At 49.7% G+C, this 18,287-nt stretch overlaps 7 protein-coding genes across 7 annotated transcripts; 5 read left to right on the top strand and 2 right to left on the bottom strand.

Moving 5' to 3' along the window:
- Positions 1-1,886: 1,886 nt before the first annotated feature.
- On the top strand, positions 1,887-2,863 carry AAFC00_002062 (uncharacterized protein; the record flags this gene model as incomplete). The annotated part of the gene is made up of 2 exons (XM_069341335.1): positions 1,887-2,252; positions 2,327-2,863. 2 exons carry the CDS (start codon positions 1,887-1,889, stop codon positions 2,861-2,863), a joined length of 903 nt encoding a protein of 300 aa, XP_069201411.1.
- Positions 2,864-3,005: 142 nt separating this feature from the next.
- On the bottom strand, positions 3,006-3,802 carry AAFC00_002061 (uncharacterized protein; the record flags this gene model as incomplete). The annotated part of the gene is made up of 3 exons (XM_069341333.1): positions 3,006-3,093; positions 3,151-3,560; positions 3,623-3,802. The coding sequence occupies 3 exons, from the start codon at positions 3,800-3,802 to the stop codon at positions 3,006-3,008; spliced, it is 678 nt and encodes a 225-aa protein (XP_069201410.1).
- Positions 3,803-4,534: 732 nt separating this feature from the next.
- On the top strand, positions 4,535-6,160 carry AAFC00_002060 (uncharacterized protein; the record flags this gene model as incomplete). The annotated part of the gene is made up of 2 exons (XM_069341332.1): positions 4,535-4,739; positions 4,797-6,160. 2 exons carry the CDS (start codon positions 4,535-4,537, stop codon positions 6,158-6,160), a joined length of 1,569 nt encoding a protein of 522 aa, XP_069201409.1.
- A 399-nt stretch (positions 6,161-6,559) lies between these two features.
- On the top strand, positions 6,560-8,088 carry AAFC00_002059 (uncharacterized protein; the record flags this gene model as incomplete). The annotated part of the gene is made up of 4 exons (XM_069341331.1): positions 6,560-6,726; positions 7,004-7,265; positions 7,476-7,863; positions 7,922-8,088. 4 exons carry the CDS (start codon positions 6,560-6,562, stop codon positions 8,086-8,088), a joined length of 984 nt encoding a protein of 327 aa, XP_069201408.1.
- A 1,214-nt stretch (positions 8,089-9,302) lies between these two features.
- On the top strand, positions 9,303-10,614 carry AAFC00_002058 (uncharacterized protein; the record flags this gene model as incomplete). The annotated part of the gene is made up of 4 exons (XM_069341330.1): positions 9,303-9,370; positions 9,431-9,670; positions 9,727-10,141; positions 10,195-10,614. 4 exons carry the CDS (start codon positions 9,303-9,305, stop codon positions 10,612-10,614), a joined length of 1,143 nt encoding a protein of 380 aa, XP_069201407.1.
- Positions 10,615-13,419: 2,805 nt separating this feature from the next.
- AAFC00_002057 (uncharacterized protein) lies at positions 13,420-15,501 on the top strand (the record flags this gene model as incomplete). Its single annotated transcript, XM_069341329.1, has 2 exons — positions 13,420-15,261; positions 15,346-15,501. The coding sequence occupies 2 exons, from the start codon at positions 13,420-13,422 to the stop codon at positions 15,499-15,501; spliced, it is 1,998 nt and encodes a 665-aa protein (XP_069201406.1).
- Positions 15,502-15,937: 436 nt separating this feature from the next.
- On the bottom strand, positions 15,938-18,121 carry AAFC00_002056 (uncharacterized protein; the record flags this gene model as incomplete). The annotated part of the gene is made up of 7 exons (XM_069341328.1): positions 15,938-16,928; positions 16,979-17,310; positions 17,362-17,474; positions 17,527-17,680; positions 17,730-17,810; positions 17,864-17,986; positions 18,038-18,121. 7 exons carry the CDS (start codon positions 18,119-18,121, stop codon positions 15,938-15,940), a joined length of 1,878 nt encoding a protein of 625 aa, XP_069201405.1.
- Positions 18,122-18,287: the final 166 nt, after the last annotated feature.

The raw sequence follows: 18,287 nt of genomic DNA, 5'->3' as shown, positions 1-18,287 counted from the left end.
GATACTTGCTGTCAATCCCAACTTGACCATTGCTGTTCTCTCCAGCTCCGTAGACGTGACCATCTTGCATCAACAACAGTGCGTGACCGTCTCCGACAGCAATATCAAGCACATCCATAGGCTCCCCATTGATCGAATCCAATATATCTATCAGAGCAACCTCTGATGGGTCAAGATCTGCCAACGCACGCAAGGTGTGTTCTGTACCTGGCGTTCCCCTTCCCCATATGTAGGCAGCGCCATCCTCCGACAATACTATTGTCATCCAGCATCCAGCTGCGACCTTGGCAATCTTCACTCCGCCGAGCGCCTCCACCATGCCTGGTTCATCGGCGCTCGCGAGTGTCTCGTCGACCGTGCTGGTGTTGCGTCCGAGATTACGATGGCGCGCATCACCCCACGTGTAGACCTCGCCGCTGTCAAGGAGAAGAACAAAAGTGGTGGCACTCGCCGTGAGCTGTTTGATTCGGCCCTCTATAGCGTGACTTTTGTTGCCGCGGTATATACGTCCCAGTGATCCTGTCGTAGAGTCCACAACCCAATGTTTGAAGTCGATGAAAGTAGGGAACTCAAATATCTGTGCAAGACCTGTCTCAGGCTGACCCAATACAATCGCTACCTTGCCGTTACCAGCACATGCTATACGTGCAATCTTGGGGCGGTCGGGTGTTGACAACAGCGCCAGCCTATTAGGCGTCGTGATCTGGCAGAACCTAAAGCTACTGTTCAAGGCCCCTATAAGGCCATTGTGGTCGCCGATGCCATGATCAAACTTCTGATCTGAGTCAAGCAGTATTTCGATCTGCGTCCAGTCATCGCATTCAATGCCTGCGCGAATTAATGTGTTATCAACCTTCACTGGTCTAATTGGTCAGCGTAAGTGTAGGACTACGAAAGGAATAAAGTGCGCCGTACGGATCGTTTCACTCCAGCCGGCAAAGAAGACGTCGTCTGCTGTGTCATGGATCTTCTGGGGCGTGCAGATGTCGTCATTTGTGTCATTTCGCAGTTGACCAAATGCATTGAACCCACACGCGTATATCATTGCGATGGTGATGGTGTGGGTCTATTTTGGCTTAGTCTCTTCTGTTGTTGAAGTATTACACTCACGACGTGTAAAGCAAGATCTCACAATCTGAGTCCTCAGATCTATAATCGCACAAGTCGGAACATTTCTCTTCCCTGGAGGAGATCAAGATAGTTACAGTGGTAATCGAGCTGCTTTGCTTTCCGTCTATAATTCTCACTGCATGGTAGATACAAATAGCAGAAGTCGACGTCCGGGCAATGTCAATCACAGCCAGGGTCGCCCTCCCCGCATACGTGTAGAAAGCTGAATAACTCAGGTAAAGATGTGGTCCCCACATCATATCACCCCACACGAAGTACGGTACTTGTCATAGACCACATCTGTTGAAGATAAACCCACGTAGTGCAGTGCAGCATTTACTGTGCTGTGAACTGTAGTATGTGAGACCCTCAAGTCCCGAGCTGCAGTGAGCAGCCCAAACGGTCATATGCATCACATGAGTTGGCGGGTTCTGATTGATTAGCTACTTTGCTGCGGTATAGGTACCTGAGGAAGTGGGATCCACACAGCGGCACGGCAAGCGACGACTAAGGTGCTGTATCACATCTTACCTCACTCATGGGGCAGATCATGGCTTTGCCTGGCGTAGCTCGATGCTTTTGACTTTGGTCATTCATGCTATCGTCGGCGGTCCGTAATAGCCGTGATTGGCTGTATCGTAAGGCTATTAATATGTATATATATAACATACCACCCCAACTTGTCTGCGCGAGTCTATGCCCAGCTAGCAGGTTGACTGTCGCAACTCTTATCTTACAATCAAAGAGCGAACATAGCAGCATAACAATCCCCAACCATGACCTCAGTCCAAAAGACCCTCGAAGTCCCCCACCTAGGCGGCACGACCGCAAACTACTGGCTCTCATCCGCCGACGCCTCCAAGCCGACTCTGGTGCTAATCCACAGCTTCGCGACAAGCGTGGACATCTACAGACCTCAATTCTCCAACAACGCACTGACTGGGAGATATAATCTCCTCGCTGTGGATGTGCTCGGTCATGGCAAGACGCGAACCAAGAGCCCGCATTGGACTTATTGGGACACTGCTATTGTGAACCTGCAGGTCTTGGAGCAGCTGGGTTTGAAGGCGGGATATGTGCCTGTGGGCACGTCGCAGGGAGGATTTGTTGCTGTGCGTATGGCGCTGCTTGCGCCTCAATCAGTAGGACCATTCTCATTATCTGATACATCTTGTATCACGATCATATAGATATGGGAGGCTAAGTGACAGCATAGGTGCTAGGTATCGTCCTGCTGGGAACATCACTAGACTACGAATCCGAGCGGACCATGAAACTACGCTGCTGGGACGCGGGCAAGATCCTGACGGGTATCATTGACGCCTTGAGCACCACGGGCAGCATGCCTGACTTTGAGCCCGACGACAACTTCTGCGACCTCACCATCGACACTGGCTTCGGGAGTGGCGTCTCGAGCGCGGATCGTGACTTCTGGAGGCAGGCGATCAAGACGAATTGGGGTGGCGATGCGGGTCGCAGACAGGCGCGAATGGCGGCGATCTGCCTCCGAGACAGAGATGGTCTCCACGGACGTGTCTTTGATGTGCTGTGCCCGGTGTTGTGGATGCAAGGCACTGCGGATGTCGTGTACAGCGTCGAAAATGCGACGGAAGAGATCAAGTTGTTCGTCAACAGTCCGGACACGAGGTTGCAAGTTGTCGACGGTGGGCAGCATTACTTGAGTTTCTCCAATCCTGACGAGGTCAATGCCGCACTGCTTGATTTTGCGACGAAGTGTGCGAATGAAGCATGAATCGAACATAAACGCAGAGCGTTGCATAATGATGAAATTAAATGTATATCTTCAGAGCCATCCGTCCTTCATCCTCCGGACCTTTGAAGGTCCATCCAAGTAAACGCCACAACACCCATGGAAACGTTCACAAATATTGTCATCACCTGAACTTGCTAGCAACGACCGCGAGAATAAGGAGAACCAGCACCGTTATAATCGAAATGGTGATTATTTTGTTCGTAGCCATCCTGAGTGAGACGTCAGCCAATGTGCAGTATTGTGGGTAAGCTTGGGCCGGTCATTACCTACGGGCCATGCCCCTGAGAGTCTTGTTGCTTCTGTCCGTGTAACCTTCACTCTCCAGCAGAGTGCCTCGAGTGTGCTCAATGGTCTCGCGCTGTCTGGCGAGGTCGGCAAGTGTATTGCGGCCAACATCCTCGGTCTCCAGAGCAATACGCTGACTCTCCCGCAAGCGGCCGCTGGATCTTTCAAGTCTATCGGTTCCTGACAAGAGCTGTTGCCTCTGCGCCATTTGATCGTCCTCGGTCGGATTGTCAGTGTAACGCTTGCCGAAGAGCGCTGATCGATCGCTGGTGAGTGAGTCCAACTTGCGCTTGGCGATGTCGACATCGGTCTGGTAGTTGCGGAAGCGGACATTCGTCTTGGTCTTCTGACTGGCGGGCAGATTCTCCTTCTCCATGCGCATGCTATCAAGCTAATACAGACGACAAATCAGCGACAATTGCATGGGTCGATCCGTGATAAGCGACTACTCACAAGCTCTTTTGCCTCTTCTATCGAACGTTCTGCCCTGCCGATTGCAGCCTTGCGCTGCTCGCCAGAAAGCTCCACAATTTGGTCGAGGACCTGGCTGAGGTCGGCTTGCACGAGTTTCAGTTCTGCTTCATAATTGCTGAAGAGCTCGGAGCCAGTATCTGTGTCCAGAGGGTTGGCCATGATGTATTGCTGATCGAGGAGCGCGAGCGGTTGCTGCCTGTGTTGACTAGTAGCGGTGGGCGGTGTTCGATGGTCCTTGTCCTGAGTTGAGGCGAGATGATATGACTAGTACCAGAAATATCACAGAAGCAGTCTTCGGAATTCGAAGAGACGGCAATGTAATAATTGACGATGATTTATTGGCGCATAGAGTTGTAGTGCTAAGGCAAAGTAATGTATGGTATAAAGGCATCCGCTTTCAGTCGTCCCTTGACGTCGCGGGAAGGGAAGGCACCCCGACCTCCGCACCTCGGCATCTTGGCGTTCTCCCTAATGTCCTTAGCCGTCTTGTAATGTTGAATATCACAGTACAGTAATATGGACTTCTCGTGTTCGTCTAGACAGTCACTGCGTACTGTGGGTACAAGCGCTTCTCAGACAGTTACTGCTAGAACTCGAATAGACATCATCAACAGTCTAGGTCGACGATTGACCATGTTGTTGCAGGCTCTGAGAACGACCCGTTCTCGTGCAGCGCATAGTCTTGGCACGCAAAAGTCAATGACATCGCTCCCCTCAGTTACGATCTGGGTGAACAAGACCAGGTAGGCTTCATCGCGGTTTGTCTAGCATGGTCGCGTCGTAGAATGTCTTACAATTGTGGCAACGGCTGCCTCTGCCCATGCCGTTTCACTCTTCTGAGAAGACCGCTTTCTCTCGTCATATTCTTTAGCATTTAGCACGACAGTTAGCATGGAGAGGAAGCGTGTTGCTATCATCGGTAGTGGTTGCGCCGGACTTGGTGCCGCGTGGGCTCTCCAAAGTACGGATCATGAGATACATGTATTCGAACGGTCGGATCGTCTAGGTGGTCACACGAACACTCAAGTCTGGAAGCATGGCGCCCATAGCACGGCTGTCGACACCGGCTTCATTGTCATGAATTCTGCGACATATCGTTGGTACACCCCTCGATCTGAAGTTCTTGGAGCATCGGGGTACTGACAAGCTGTAGCCAACTTGATCAGATTTCTAAACGAGGTCAACGTCAAGATCGTGCCAACCTTGATGACTTTTGGCGTCTCGCGTGACAGTGGTCTCTTTGAGTGGTCTGGCACCGCTGAAGGTATCTTTGCTCAGAAGGAGAACATCTGGCGTCCCAGCTTCTGGCACATGATATTTGACATCATAAGATTCAATCAGTTTGCCGTGGATCTACTTGTATATGACAACAAGCTCAGCCAAGGTGTCAATCGTGCTGAGCAAACAATTGGCGAGTATCTAAATGAACATGGCTACTCGGAAGCATTCAAGGATGATTATCTGATACCCATGACTGCGGCCGTATGGAGTACTTCCCCTGACAAGACAAGTCTTGAGTTCCCAGTCATTACTTTGGTCCGCTTCATGTGGAACCATCATCTCCTATCTACGATTGCCGCACGACCCACATGGTTAACGATCAAGGGCGGTTCTCAGAACTACATTGATGCCATACTGCAGAGAGCGGACCCACAGAAGCATCACTTCCATACCAACTCGCCTGTCACTACTGTGACACGAAAACAACAGAATGGTCAGCTCAAAGTCGATTTGACGTTCACGAACAAGAAAATAGGAGCCCTGGAGACGTCAACTTTTGATCATGTCATCATGGCATGTCACGGCGACGATATTCTGCCTCTCTTGTCGTCTGATGGCCAATTTGCTCCGTCAACCACCGAAAAAGACATACTCGGTGCTTTCCAAACATCAGAAAATGTAGCATACCTTCACTCTGACCTCTCGTTGATGCCAAAGCGGCGGCAAGTATGGACGGCATGGAACTATCTCACAAGATCTACTCCGTCCAAGTTGTCCCAGCCAGCATGTGTTAGCCTCACATACTGGATGAACTTGCTTCAGCACCTACCAGAGGAGACTTACGGTCCAATCCTGGTCACTATGAATCCACCGCATGCGCCTGACCCAAGTCATACCCAAGGGAAATACGTGTACCGACATCCACTGTATACGGTGTCGGCAGTACGTGCGCAAAACAGGCTGAGTGAGATACAAAACACATCTGGTATCACTTACTGTGGAGCATGGACAAAATATGGGTTTCACGAAGACGGCTTCAGCAGTGGCCTGAAAGTTGCTATCGACCACTTAGGCGCGAGGTTACCTTTCGATTACACAGACTCGACCTTCTCCCGTGGTACAGCACCATCGTTGAACGCTAAGGATTACGTCGTACGGGCTTGCATCTCGATCATCTACAGACTAATCCTTCTATTACGGCTTGTCACAGCTATCCCACCAGTTGGAGCGTTCTTGAACGTCATTCTCGGGCTACTTCACAAGCCCAGAATGGGGCTGCAGAAGAAAGTGGACTAAGGGACGGATTGACGTTGCAGTACGGTTTGCATATATATGAATAAATCGTATCATAGATTAGATTGTAGGGTAAGATAGATGAGATAAATCACAACTCTCGTGTCTACGATACATACCATCTCTACACAATCTCCATACCACCTGCTTAGGTACTGATCGCTGTGCCCTGCCGAGTCCAGGAGTTAAGTGAAACAAACGCTGTAGTGTGAGGATTTGCCCGTTCGTGCCGTGAGAACAGCACGCGGGGGTCAAAGCTTTGGACATCTTTCGCGACCATCACTGAAAGTTGTATCTTGACACCCACCTTTTGCACGATTCCCTGCGAAAGACAACAATCCGAAATACTCCACCGAGTTCGTCCTAATCGCTTCTGAACGATTGACTCAGTGTGCTTCAAAGATGGCTCCTGCAACTACTGGCCAGATCTTCAACAAGGATGAGAAAGTTCTCTGCTTCCATCACGAACTCCTTTACGAAGCAAAGGTGCTCGATGCGCGTCCTGTCGAGGCCAGTGACAAGAAGGGCCCATGGCAGTACAAGGTGCATTACAAAGGCTGGAAAAACACGTGAGTTGACTCTTTTCATCGCACTTTGGTCATGATTGCCTGCGCGGAACAAACATATCGTATACTATGCTTGCTTGAATGTACGTGAAACCGCATTATGTTGGTCTTCACGTTACCTGCATATCCTGTATGCTTATCAGGAAGCAATCATGACCCTTTTCTGCTTCCTTAGACTGCGTCTTTTGTGTTAGTCGTGTGTGTGTGGCGACTTGTGAAGAAGCTTATGCGCATCGCGCCACCTGCTTCTTGATTGATGCTGACTTTAAAACAAACGCAGCTGGGATGATTGGGTTCCGCAAGATCGTCTGCGCAAGCATTCTGATGAAAATATTGAACTTGCACGAAATCTTCGAAAAGAAATGGATGCGCAACGCAAAGCTGCTGCCAAACCAGCACCTACGTCTACGCGTAAGCGTGCTTTTGGCGGTGATCTGAATCCTGCGTCCTCAACTAGAGGCAGCGAGGAGAGAAATTCGACCGCAGCTGCTCCACCTTCCAGAGGAACTAAAAGGGGTCGCGAGTATGAAGGTATTGATAAGGTATGTGGTTCCAAATCTCACCTCAACACTACTGTTTTCAGTATATGTTGGTACACCGTCATTACTTCTTACTTCCTGAAGCGGATGTGATGAGTGTGTGTGCATCAATAATATTATGCTGTGCAGCAAGACTGTAGCGTCACAAGATTGGCACGATGTGATTGATCCGACGGGCAAATGTTTTGGGTGTCGCTAACGTTATGACTATAGGAGGAAGATTATCTTCGAAGACCCGCAGTAAAGATCTTCATGCCTGAAACTCTCAAGGCAGTACTTGTCGACGACTGGGAGAAGGTGACAAGAGAAAATCGACTTGTGCCATTACCTTCATCTGCTCCTGTTACGTTATTCCTAGAGGACTATGCTGCATCGGAGAGCGCGAATCGTCAACCTGGTAGCGCAGAGAACGACATCCTCGAGGAAGTCATAGCTGGAGTTAAAGAATATTTTAACAAAAGCTTAGGTCGGATTCTGCTCTACAGGCAGGAAAGACCACAGTACCAGGAGATCTATCCTCAACTTGTCAAGGGCACAGGCGAATTGGCGGGCAAATCTGTCGCAGATGTCTACGGTGTCGAACATCTCTGTCGTCTTTTTGGTACGTATATAATCCCACATGATATTCACACCCCATAGAGCTGAACGAAGACCCGCAGTCTCCATGCCGGATCTCATCGCACATACGAACATGGACTCACAGGCTGTGAGCCGGTTACGCGAGGAACTTCACAAGATGACTACATGGCTCAGCAAGAACATGGCGAAGTATCTCTCCGTTGAGTATGAGCATGCTTCGCAGGAGTACCTAGAAAAGGTGAAGTAATGCGCCAAGATGAGTGGCAATGGGGGGTTTGCATCAGCTACGGCGCAATTGGTGAGATGGTCATTGACTTTGGGAACTGCATAGGCGTCAAGGACTGGTTCATATGATAGAAGAATACTTGATATCCTCTTTTTCTTGGTATACTTTATGGTTATTTTTACCATTCTTCCTGCAATTTCCGACACGATGAGATTATTCTTGGGACACAGACGATCTGCCGTATCTCATCTTGACTCGCCAAAGAGTCGAGCCCATCGCGATCCGAAGTTGACTATTACGGATGCGGAACCCAGGTCAGGGGTGTTACCAGAAACTTTGACTTCGATGACAACCCTAATGATGTACGAACACTAGCCCGCCAGGCACAGCTGTACATTGAAGCTGACATGTCGATGTGGCATATGGGGGTATGTGTCGGGTAGAGTCATGGCGTCGCTTGGCTCGTTGTAAGCGCATATGTGCTCTATGCATCTAGCCACGCCAGGTGTCCGGGCAGCCCAATCGCCATTTCTCCACAACCGTGGAAAGCCTGAGTAAGGGCACGGAGCCTGTTGAGCCTGTGCTCAAGTCTTGCCGCATAACAGGCAGGCGGCCCTTGCAACCGGCGGTGATAGGGTAAAATAAGGTAGCGTGCAGTTATACGAGTGCCGTCGGGGTTGTACGCATTATGCGTATGTCCGCAATGGCCCATGACGATCATTAATCAAATCTTTCTATTAACATATGCAAAAAAGTTGGCTGAGATTGTGCTTGAAGCCATTATTCAGGACACTGGCGACCACATCGAGGGGAGTTTTTGAGCAAAAAGTCTTTTGGCTTTTGCCAAATTGTACTTACGTGTGAGGCGTGGACTATTGGATGGGGTGGCAGCGCCTCGCCTGGCAATGCGGGACAAGGTCGTTATGCTACCGATAAGGATCCAGAAACGGCTTGTGTGAGATGAGACCCTGGGGTCACTCATGATCGTCAGCTTCTTCCCGCACATCGTCAGCGGGCACCACTCACCGAATAATAAAGTTCTCTGGACTCCCATCTCCTCTCCAACTTTCCCTTATACCACTGATACTGGGAGATGAGCCGGATCTGAGTAAAAATGAACATCTCAAGACAGATCACCAGTTGCCAGTCGCCTCAAGAGTACCCTTAGGAAGCAGTACTCAGAGCACTCTTGCCTTGGCCCACGAGCCCGGCGGTCCGGGGTTCCGAGTCCAGCTATGGTGGCCTTGATTATCGAAACAGGAATATGGTTCAGCGTAGTGATGCTTGTGGCAATATGTCGATTGTGAGACGATCTTGCTGTCTCTCGACTCAGACTGTCTTTTGCTGATTTTTGTTATTCTAGTACTTCACGGATAATGGCCGTTGGCTCACTCCGCAAACTTCAGTCGGATGATTTGGTTATGGTGTTCGCGCTTTGCACTTACATAACCCTGGTCGTCACTATCAATCATGTCGCTCACGCGTCAACCAATCTACTCCCACCTGGTTTTGACGTCGGTACCTTGACACCACAAGATATCAAAGAACGGGAATATGGCAGCAAGTTAACCTTGGTCGTTGAACAGTGTCAAATTGCCACAGTGTAATACTCTCGTCTCATAGAGCATCTTACCATCTATCTTACTAATATTATTACAGATGGGCAGCTAAAGCTTGCATTCTGATCATGTATTCTCGACTTACTATTGGGCGCATGGAGAATATCGCCATTAAAATCTTGGCAGCCTACGTTGCATTTGGCTTCGTCTTCATGGAGATATTCTATTTCGGTGTGTGGTGTAGGCCGTTCAAGGCCTACTTCGAAGTGCCAACCCCATCGGAGCAGTGCAATGCGGCAATCAATCACCTCATCACCAATGCCGTTTTCAACCTTTCGTCAGATGCGATCCTTCTGATAATTGCCTTGCCGATGTTTATTCGATCACGATTCCCCCTACGGAAGAAAATAGCCTTGGTCTCCGTTTTCGGACTCGGTCTTTTCGTGATCCTGTGCGCAATACTCAACAAGTATTACTCCTTCACGCAGCCTTTCGGCAGTCTATGGACGTTCTGGGTATGTATCCGTATACCTGCCGCTACTTTGATGCCTTACTCACTAAATCCTAGTATGTCCGCGAGAGTAGCACAGCGCTTCTCGTCACGAATCTCCCATATATTTGGACAGTCCTACGTAGGGTGTTCAAGTTCAAGGCCCTTGATAGTACGATATCCGAAGGAACTTATGGCTCAACCCCCCTTTCACGAATGAGGAGCGCAGTTCCGTTCACCAATAACCAACGACGAACACAGGTTGAACAAGGGTTGGATCCAGAAACTGGACGGCAATTCTCCGAAAACAGACAGCCGAGCGTTTCCATGACTCCGTTCAGCAAGGAAGAAGCCGGTTTGTACTTTCTTACCACTCCGTCTCAGACGGATAGCTGGGGACATAGCTGGACGTCTAAATATTCCGACGTATCGCCCAGGACTCCTTCGAGATGCATCACCAAGGATGCACTCCTGCCGCCTCGCTCACCATCGTTTTGAGCAACCCTACGCTGATGAATGTTCTCATACCAAAAATTTCCTTTTCTCATGGCAGTATGCAAGGTTCTTAGTGGACCACTAATGCTACTCGACGACCGATCAACTGCAGCTATCGAAAGCATGACGAATCCTAGACGCCAAGTTATGATAATGAGCTGCGTCCCTTCCGGCCGCAAAACTTCGCGATCTACGATTGTCGCTGCAAATTTCCTTCTAACTTCAAAGATACCCCATTTTCCTTATCAACGACGAATCCTTCGAGGCTCAACAGAACTTAGTTGAGGCGTGTTCATGAGTCGGTTTCTACATATTAGATAGCATTTTGAATGAATATAACCATCATTTAACTTAATTCTCATCATCATGAACGTCTTGTTTGCGCGGATGTATCGGTCATCCACAGTCGCAGCATGACACCTTCGTGTTCCGGATGTTCAGGTACGAGATGACCGTACCACAACGTTGGCAGGCTACTGTATATCCGCGAAAACCGCGGTACCATTGAAATGTGACTGGCACAGACCAACCCCATGGTCTTCACTATCCCAACGTCTATTGTCTGAACAGGAATACGCTCCGGACATGAATCGTTTGTAGTTACCGTTCTGCAGACAAAACAACATGTCCCTGCCTGGCATAACAGAACTTGGTAGCAGAGCATAAGGACTGATATATCTGATGTAATGCGCACGTCCGATGTAAAATGCACAAGCGTCGCGGAAGTATAACTTCATTACCGAACTCGTGTTTCGCGTAGACAGCGATTTTGTGTGGCCTCATGATGCTCGCCCGTTTTTCTTTTTATTCTGCTCATAATCAGCATGGGATCAGAGTCAAAATGACGTACAGTCATCTGGCACCGTAATAGCTCCTTATTGCAATTGTTAATGAAACATCCAGAAGCACAGGGTGAAAGTTTTCTTCGGTAGGACCTTGGGGAGCACGGCAAGATGAACAATTTCTTTGTGTCGCTGGACAATGTGACTCGGTACGACTCGTGCGGTACATAGAGTAGAGCACGCGAAAATGCATCTCGGATGTGTTCTTCGTGAATGACTTTCAACGTGAGGTTTCAGACATTACGATCTTGATGTATAAACGAAGATCGGATTTGACCAATTATGGAACTAACGTGCAAGGGGTAGGTCTTTTGGGACTAACCAAACGCTAGGGCTCGGGAGCAATGTGTCAATGGTATAGACTGAGAGGCTCGAGCTTGGGGCGAAGGCGGGGGAACGTGCCAGTTGGAAGTGCCTAGGTAGGTAGATTCTCATCATTTCCGCCGGTCGCGGGGTTCTGCCGTTTCGCATAACACATGGAAAACGTGCGAACTCAACATCCGAGTTAATTCACCGTCATTCGTGTTCGCGACCACTCGTGAATACAGTTACACCACAGGCAACAGCTACTCGCCTGTTTTGCCGAGGATACTGTAGAATCATGTTCAGCAGCCCGCCTCCACGTGTGGTTTCCCAACGAACACAAAAGCTTAACCAGCCGTGTCGACACTACGGCCCCTCAATCTGGTCTACTTTTCAGCCACGCTTCCCAAACCGTGGTGAATGAGGGGGAGCTGATGCATTCGTGTATTGAATTACAGTTCGAGGAAACATCGAATGCTAGATTTGCCGCTCTCTCATCGGCAAGAGCTCGCTAACTGCCATAAGACATGTACGACTTCGGTAAGGCAGTTGGCATCTCTCCGCAAATGGCAACCTGCTTCGTTCCCGGTCGCTTTTTGGTGAAGTACCCTCTTGTCTTGGGTGTACCAGCTACTTGCTGATCACGCCTTCGATATTTCGAAACCAGACGACCGCCAGTCTGGGAAGTCATGGTCAATGATGATCTATCCAGGACTGCTCGATGTACCGTAGGCATGACTTGCATCTGACGATGCAGGTTTCAGCTGTCTTCAGGTGCTTCAACCGGGAAGGATGCATGTGGCTAGCATGGATGTTGCTGTATTCCGGTCCGTTGCTGAGCTGCTTCTACATCCCCTGCATATCACAGGCTTAGTAGCTCACATCACCCAGTCCACGTCCGCGACCGAGTGTATACCTCACTTGATGCCTCTGGTCGTCTGGACGCAGGCCGTGTAGATCGTCTGCAGGGAACACACGCTGAGCAAATCTGGTTAAGGCTTTGCCATGCGCATTGTCATTCCAGCATCCTGTCTCTCGGGTGATCAGTAGATTCAATCCAACCTTGAAGTTGGAGTACTACCCAAGATGTAGTGGCAGGGAACTTAAACCAAGTTGCCATGCAACACCTCGAGATGGCTGGAGAGACATCCTGAAGAGTAGCAGTAGCAGCAGCAAGGCTCGATACATACCGTTTCAGGTTATGAGAACAGTATAAAGAGGTTGAGTATCATCGCCAGAGTAGGTCTTTCATATCTCTCATCCCAATCATCTTCTCATTGTCGATACTCTCATCTCCATCGTATACTAGCATATATTCTTATTGCATTTGGTCTATGTTTGCAGCATAATTGATCTTTTTTTCCTTCAAGAGTACTCTTCGTCTGTGATCAGCACACGATTATCCGTTGGGATGCGTTCTTCATGGCTTGCCCTTTCCGCTGTCAGTGGGGCATCATTGGTGACAGCTGAATCGCTTGCATGGGTGGATACTACATCAGTAAGACCAACCTCAAATCTACCTACTCCGCCATATGCCAACGCATCGCAGGCTGTGTCGTGGTCAGGATCAGGATCTGTTGCAGAGAGTAGTGCATGGAAGACCGGTTTCACTACCTCATTCACTACTACATGTTCTGAGCCCGAGGCAAGCACCGGTCAGATCATGCCCACATCATCCGCCAATAAAATTGTGAGCCAAATTTCCGATGGTCAAATCCAGGCTCCAGGCCCGTCTACTTCAGCCAACGTAAGCTCTGCCACGGCTACTCCGAGCTCTGCCACCGCGCTCGTCAGCTCTCCAACAGTGTGGGCGTCTGTATCAACATCAAATTCCTCTTCCGCAAAATCGACACTATTCATTGTCAGTACAACTACTGCAGCACCTGCTGTCACCACTCAAGTCGGCAACTCTACGTGGGGAACACTGGACAATGGGTGTTATCCCAAGTGGCTTCCGAAGCCTGATGGAAGCTCATACGACGTTGCCCCCTGGGGCAATCGCACCACAAAGAGCCATGACGCTATCTTGAGCGAAGACATCCAGAATACTGGGGTCACACGCTATTACGAGTTCACAATCTCGCGTGGTACTATCGCGCCAGACGGAGTGCTTCGGGACGTCATTTTGATCAATGGACAGTTCCCTGCGCCAGCGATAGAGGCCAATTGGGGAGACACTCTAAACATTACTGTCCACAACGAGATCTTCAACCCTGCTGAGGGTACTTCCCTACACTGGCATGGCATGCTGCAGAAAAAGACGCCATGGTATGATGGAGTTCCTGCTATTGGTCAGTGCCCTATTGCCCCAGGGCATTCCTTCACCTACGTCTTCCAAGCTGAGCTGTATGGTACTTCATGGTATCACGCACACTACTCGGCTCAATATACAGCTGGAATCGTCGGCCCGATGGTGGTATATGGACCATCGCAAGAAGACTACGACTGTGATGTTGGCCCTGTCATGCTCTCGGATTGGTACCACATCCCATACTTCTCCATTGTCGCTGATGCGGTCGGTACGGATCTGGCTGTAATCCCTCCAACCAGCGACAACAATCTCATCCAAGGTCGCAACAATTTCAATTGTTCGAGTAAGTCGTATGATAACGGTACCTACTACCTCGGAAGCCATGTGAACTCGACGCTTGGTACATACGAATGCCAGGCCAATGCTTCGTTGTCTCAGTTCAAATTCAAAGCCGGCAAGACTCATCGCTTACGTCTTATCAATTACGGAGCGGACGGCGTACAGAAGTTCCGCATCGATGGTATCTCGAAAATGACGGTGATCGCAGTGGACTATGTTCCTGTGGTCCCATATGACACTGATATTGTCACGCTTGCTGTAGCACAAAGAACAGATGTACTGGTCACTGCACCCAGCGACAAGACTGCCTCTTATTGGATGCGTGCCGAGGATGTGGGTGGAGTTACTTGCGGTGGATCAGACAACCCTCTCGCTCTTGCTGCGATCTACAACGAGGACGCCGACACTTCCGAACTGCCCACAACGTCACCAGCATACTACCTCAATACGACTGTCTGCAATGTAACCGACACATGGACCACGCCAGAGTACGCCGTATCTCCCAGCAAACCCAGCTTCCAACAAGACCTAGCCATAACTCTCGACCTCAACGCGACTGGCTCTTTCGAGTGGCGCCTGAACAACCAAACCTTCCGCGCAAACTTCAACAGCCCCATTCTCTTCTCCGCGGCCAAAGGCAACGTATCCTACCCCAACGACCCCCAATGGAACGTTTACAACTTCGACAAGAACACCTCTGTCATCTTCAACCTGACAAACAACACCCCATTCGTCCATCCCTTCCACATGCACGGCCACAATTTCTATGTCCTGGATGTCGGCACAGGAGTCTGGAACGGATCCGTCAGGAACGCGGACAACCCTATGCGCAGAGATACGCAGGTCGTGCCTGCGCTGGGCTACGCTGTCTTTCAGATGGAGGCGGATAACCCTGGAGTCTGGCCTTTCCATTGCGTAAGTTCCACTCTTCCTCTCCTTCCCTCGCTTTTCTCATATTTCATCATGCCTTTATGTAGTCTCAACTGACTCTCTGTATAGCACGTCGCCTGGCACTTGAGCGGTGGTCTGGCCATCAACATCATGTCTCGCCTCGACGATATCCTGCCTATCCCTGATGTCATGCCTCAGACTTGCGTTGATTGGGACTACTATACCGCCAACAACGTCGTTGATCAGATCGATGCTGGGTCTTGATCCTTTTCGAAGTCGTGGAGGTAGCGTGCAGTCCGGGGAAGGCTGTCTCACAGGCGGAGAGGCTTTCATGCATATCTTGTCCTTCTTTTTGTTCTTGTACATATGTTGTTTGGAGGTGATCTCGATTCGTCACTTGTTTTGGTGGCTGGGCCGCTGGAAACAGTTTTCTGCTGGCCTTCACGGCGCTAGTCGTCCACGGGTCTTATCTTAACCTTTTACATATACTAATACTTATTCTTGGTTGCGGGATTGAACATAAAACAACAAAGGGCAGAGAAAGAGAAGGAGGGGGAGTAGTATCGATGCAATGGTATATAATGTATATAGCTCAAGCTCCAATAATTGAATAAATTCGCAACGAAAAGACTACCCTCACGCACAACGAAATTAACGGATCAAGACCCAAGTCAGAGAACGACAAAAGGTATACCAGGTCTTATTCTCGGTCCAGCGAAAGATTTCTAGCGTCCGCCACGGCGACTCTAGCCAGCTTCTTGAGCATGACCTTGTGGTCCGCCTCGCGGAAACGCTCCCAATGATCCAAGCCCTCTCTGCTCTCGATGCTGAGCGTCTCATATCCTTGCTTGATGATCTTGCCCACCTCTCTGGGGCTCAGGTTCTTGATCATGCCCTTCTGTCCCTCGATTAAGTCGGCATAGTGCTTGCTGACACCGATCAAAGTCTTCATTGATGCGGCGGCCTCGCTGTTATTCGTTAGCGAGTAGGCGTCGCGAAACTTGACGAAGGAGTCGCCCGTCTCGACGAGCTTGTACACCAGGTCGTCGTAGCTGGTCATGTCCGGCAGGAAGGACTCGCCCTGTGTCAAGGCTAGAGTGGTGACTCGTGTGAGGTTTGCTATTAGTGTCTCGATGTGAAGGAGAGATTTTAGGTCTGTAGCGTAGGCTGTGAGGAAGCGCATGAAGGAGAGCATGGACCGCCATAGTTCTGGCCAATGGTACGAAAGTCTTATGCGTGCTTTGCTGAGGAATGTCATCAGACGCAGGAGAATGCCGAGGTTGAGGACGTATAGATCGATGTCGAGTCGCTTGCGGAGGTTGTGGTTGATGCTGTCCATCATGATGTCGATAATGTTGGCTGCCAGAGTCCGGTCGCCCTTGACTATCGGAAGGTAAGGTTGACGTTGCCGGCTGAGCCGGACCGGAGTCGTGTTTTCGCATAGTCTCTTGACGACGCCGGGATCTTCGACAAGTATCTCGATGATGAAGAGAGTCAGATGTGCGTACGAACCTGCTCGGGTGGATCGATGGGCATGCTGATAAAGATAAGAGCAGAACGACAAGAATGAGCCTATAGTCGAGATGTCTTGTTTGTTCTCGGACTTTGTCTGCACTAGCTCGAGGCAGAAGATCTTATTCGCTAGTACAAAATCGTACATGGCCAAGAGAGATGCTGCATCCGCATCCGGCCTGGAGATCGTCAGTCGAGTGTTTGGTGCAAGCTAGGTGGTCATGCTTACTGTTCCGCGAAAAAAGTCTTCATTTCCTCTTCGGTCAGGACCGGTGCGGCTGGCTTTGCGCCTGCGAGCGAACCGAGTCCAATGTAGCTCAACGTGCCTCCCAGACTCCAACTTTCAGCTACATCCTCCTGTATCGCAACATACCGGTCGCGCATGGCTATAAGAGTGACTCCAAGACAACGTACAATCTTCCTGATGGTGTCATCATTGACAAAGTCGGCAAACCGAACATGATACGGGTTTCGCACTTCGAATTTGTTGTAGTTCGCAAGTAGGCCAGCGAGCAGGAAAGGCTGTATCGCATCTGCTGGATCCTCAAGATCATGTATGAGCTTTGAGCACTGTTAGAATCTACTACTCAAATATAGGAGACGAACACTTGCCTTCATCAGAGATGGGAAGAGATCCCGCTGAGTGAAGTATGTAAGCAGGCCTGTCTGGAAAGCTCCGGAGGCTATGCATAATGCTGCTCGGACTGCCTTAAGTCGCACTTGAACTACACGATATTTGTAAGGAGGCGATGATGCAACTGTGAGACGAAGACTTACTGCTTCTGCCTGTCCGGATCGTTACGTCCAGCGTACCTACCACCTCGGTGAACACGACATCTACATCGTCGAGCCCTGCAAGAACTTCTATTATATCGGAACTTGGGTTTGTATACCGCTTGGACAATACTTTGTTTAGAAAGACGGTTACAGTCTAGCTAGTGAGCTTCAGGTCTTTTGAGGCGATGGGGACGAGAACATACATCGAGAGCGTTCTCATCTGCAGGCCCATTGCCTGTTTTAGCGGTAGCCACCGCCTTTACAAGCAATTGCTGGGCATGATGCTGGTCTTATGTCAGAATGAATATCGATGAGATGAAATATGGAGAATGTTTACTTGAATGTGTATCAGTTGATTTGGAGGAACATCATCTAGCATTTGGGCAAAACGAGCCGTGTCCGGCTTGTGGAGGAACAATTCTCTCCAAAAGCCCTCCGACTTTTCATCATCTTCACCGTCCTACCTAAGAATTAGTATATGCGCGCTGTGGAGTAGCAACAAGACACGAACCTGGAGAAGTGCTCGATAAAGTTGGATCACTTTCGGCTCGAAAGCATCAGGCCGGGTTTGTTGCGTCAAGGGTGATTGCTCCATTGGTGCAAAGCTCGACACTCATATCCCTAGTGAGTCATCCAGAGCGTCTGCAGTTTTTCCGTGACATATACTGGACAATGGAAAGGAATTATTATTCTTGTTAAATGAGATGTTATTTTGAATTTCGAGGGGGCTTTGTGATTGGTCCTGGCACTCCGCGTCAGCC

Source organism: Neodothiora populina, assembly GCF_041146345.1.
Source record: "Neodothiora populina strain CPC 39397 chromosome Unknown canker_contig_14, whole genome shotgun sequence".
NCBI classification, from domain to species: Eukaryota; Fungi; Ascomycota; class Dothideomycetes; order Dothideales; family Dothioraceae; genus Neodothiora; species Neodothiora populina.
Note: the sequence above shows the minus strand (reverse complement) of the source record. Positions and strands in the feature narration are given on the sequence as shown.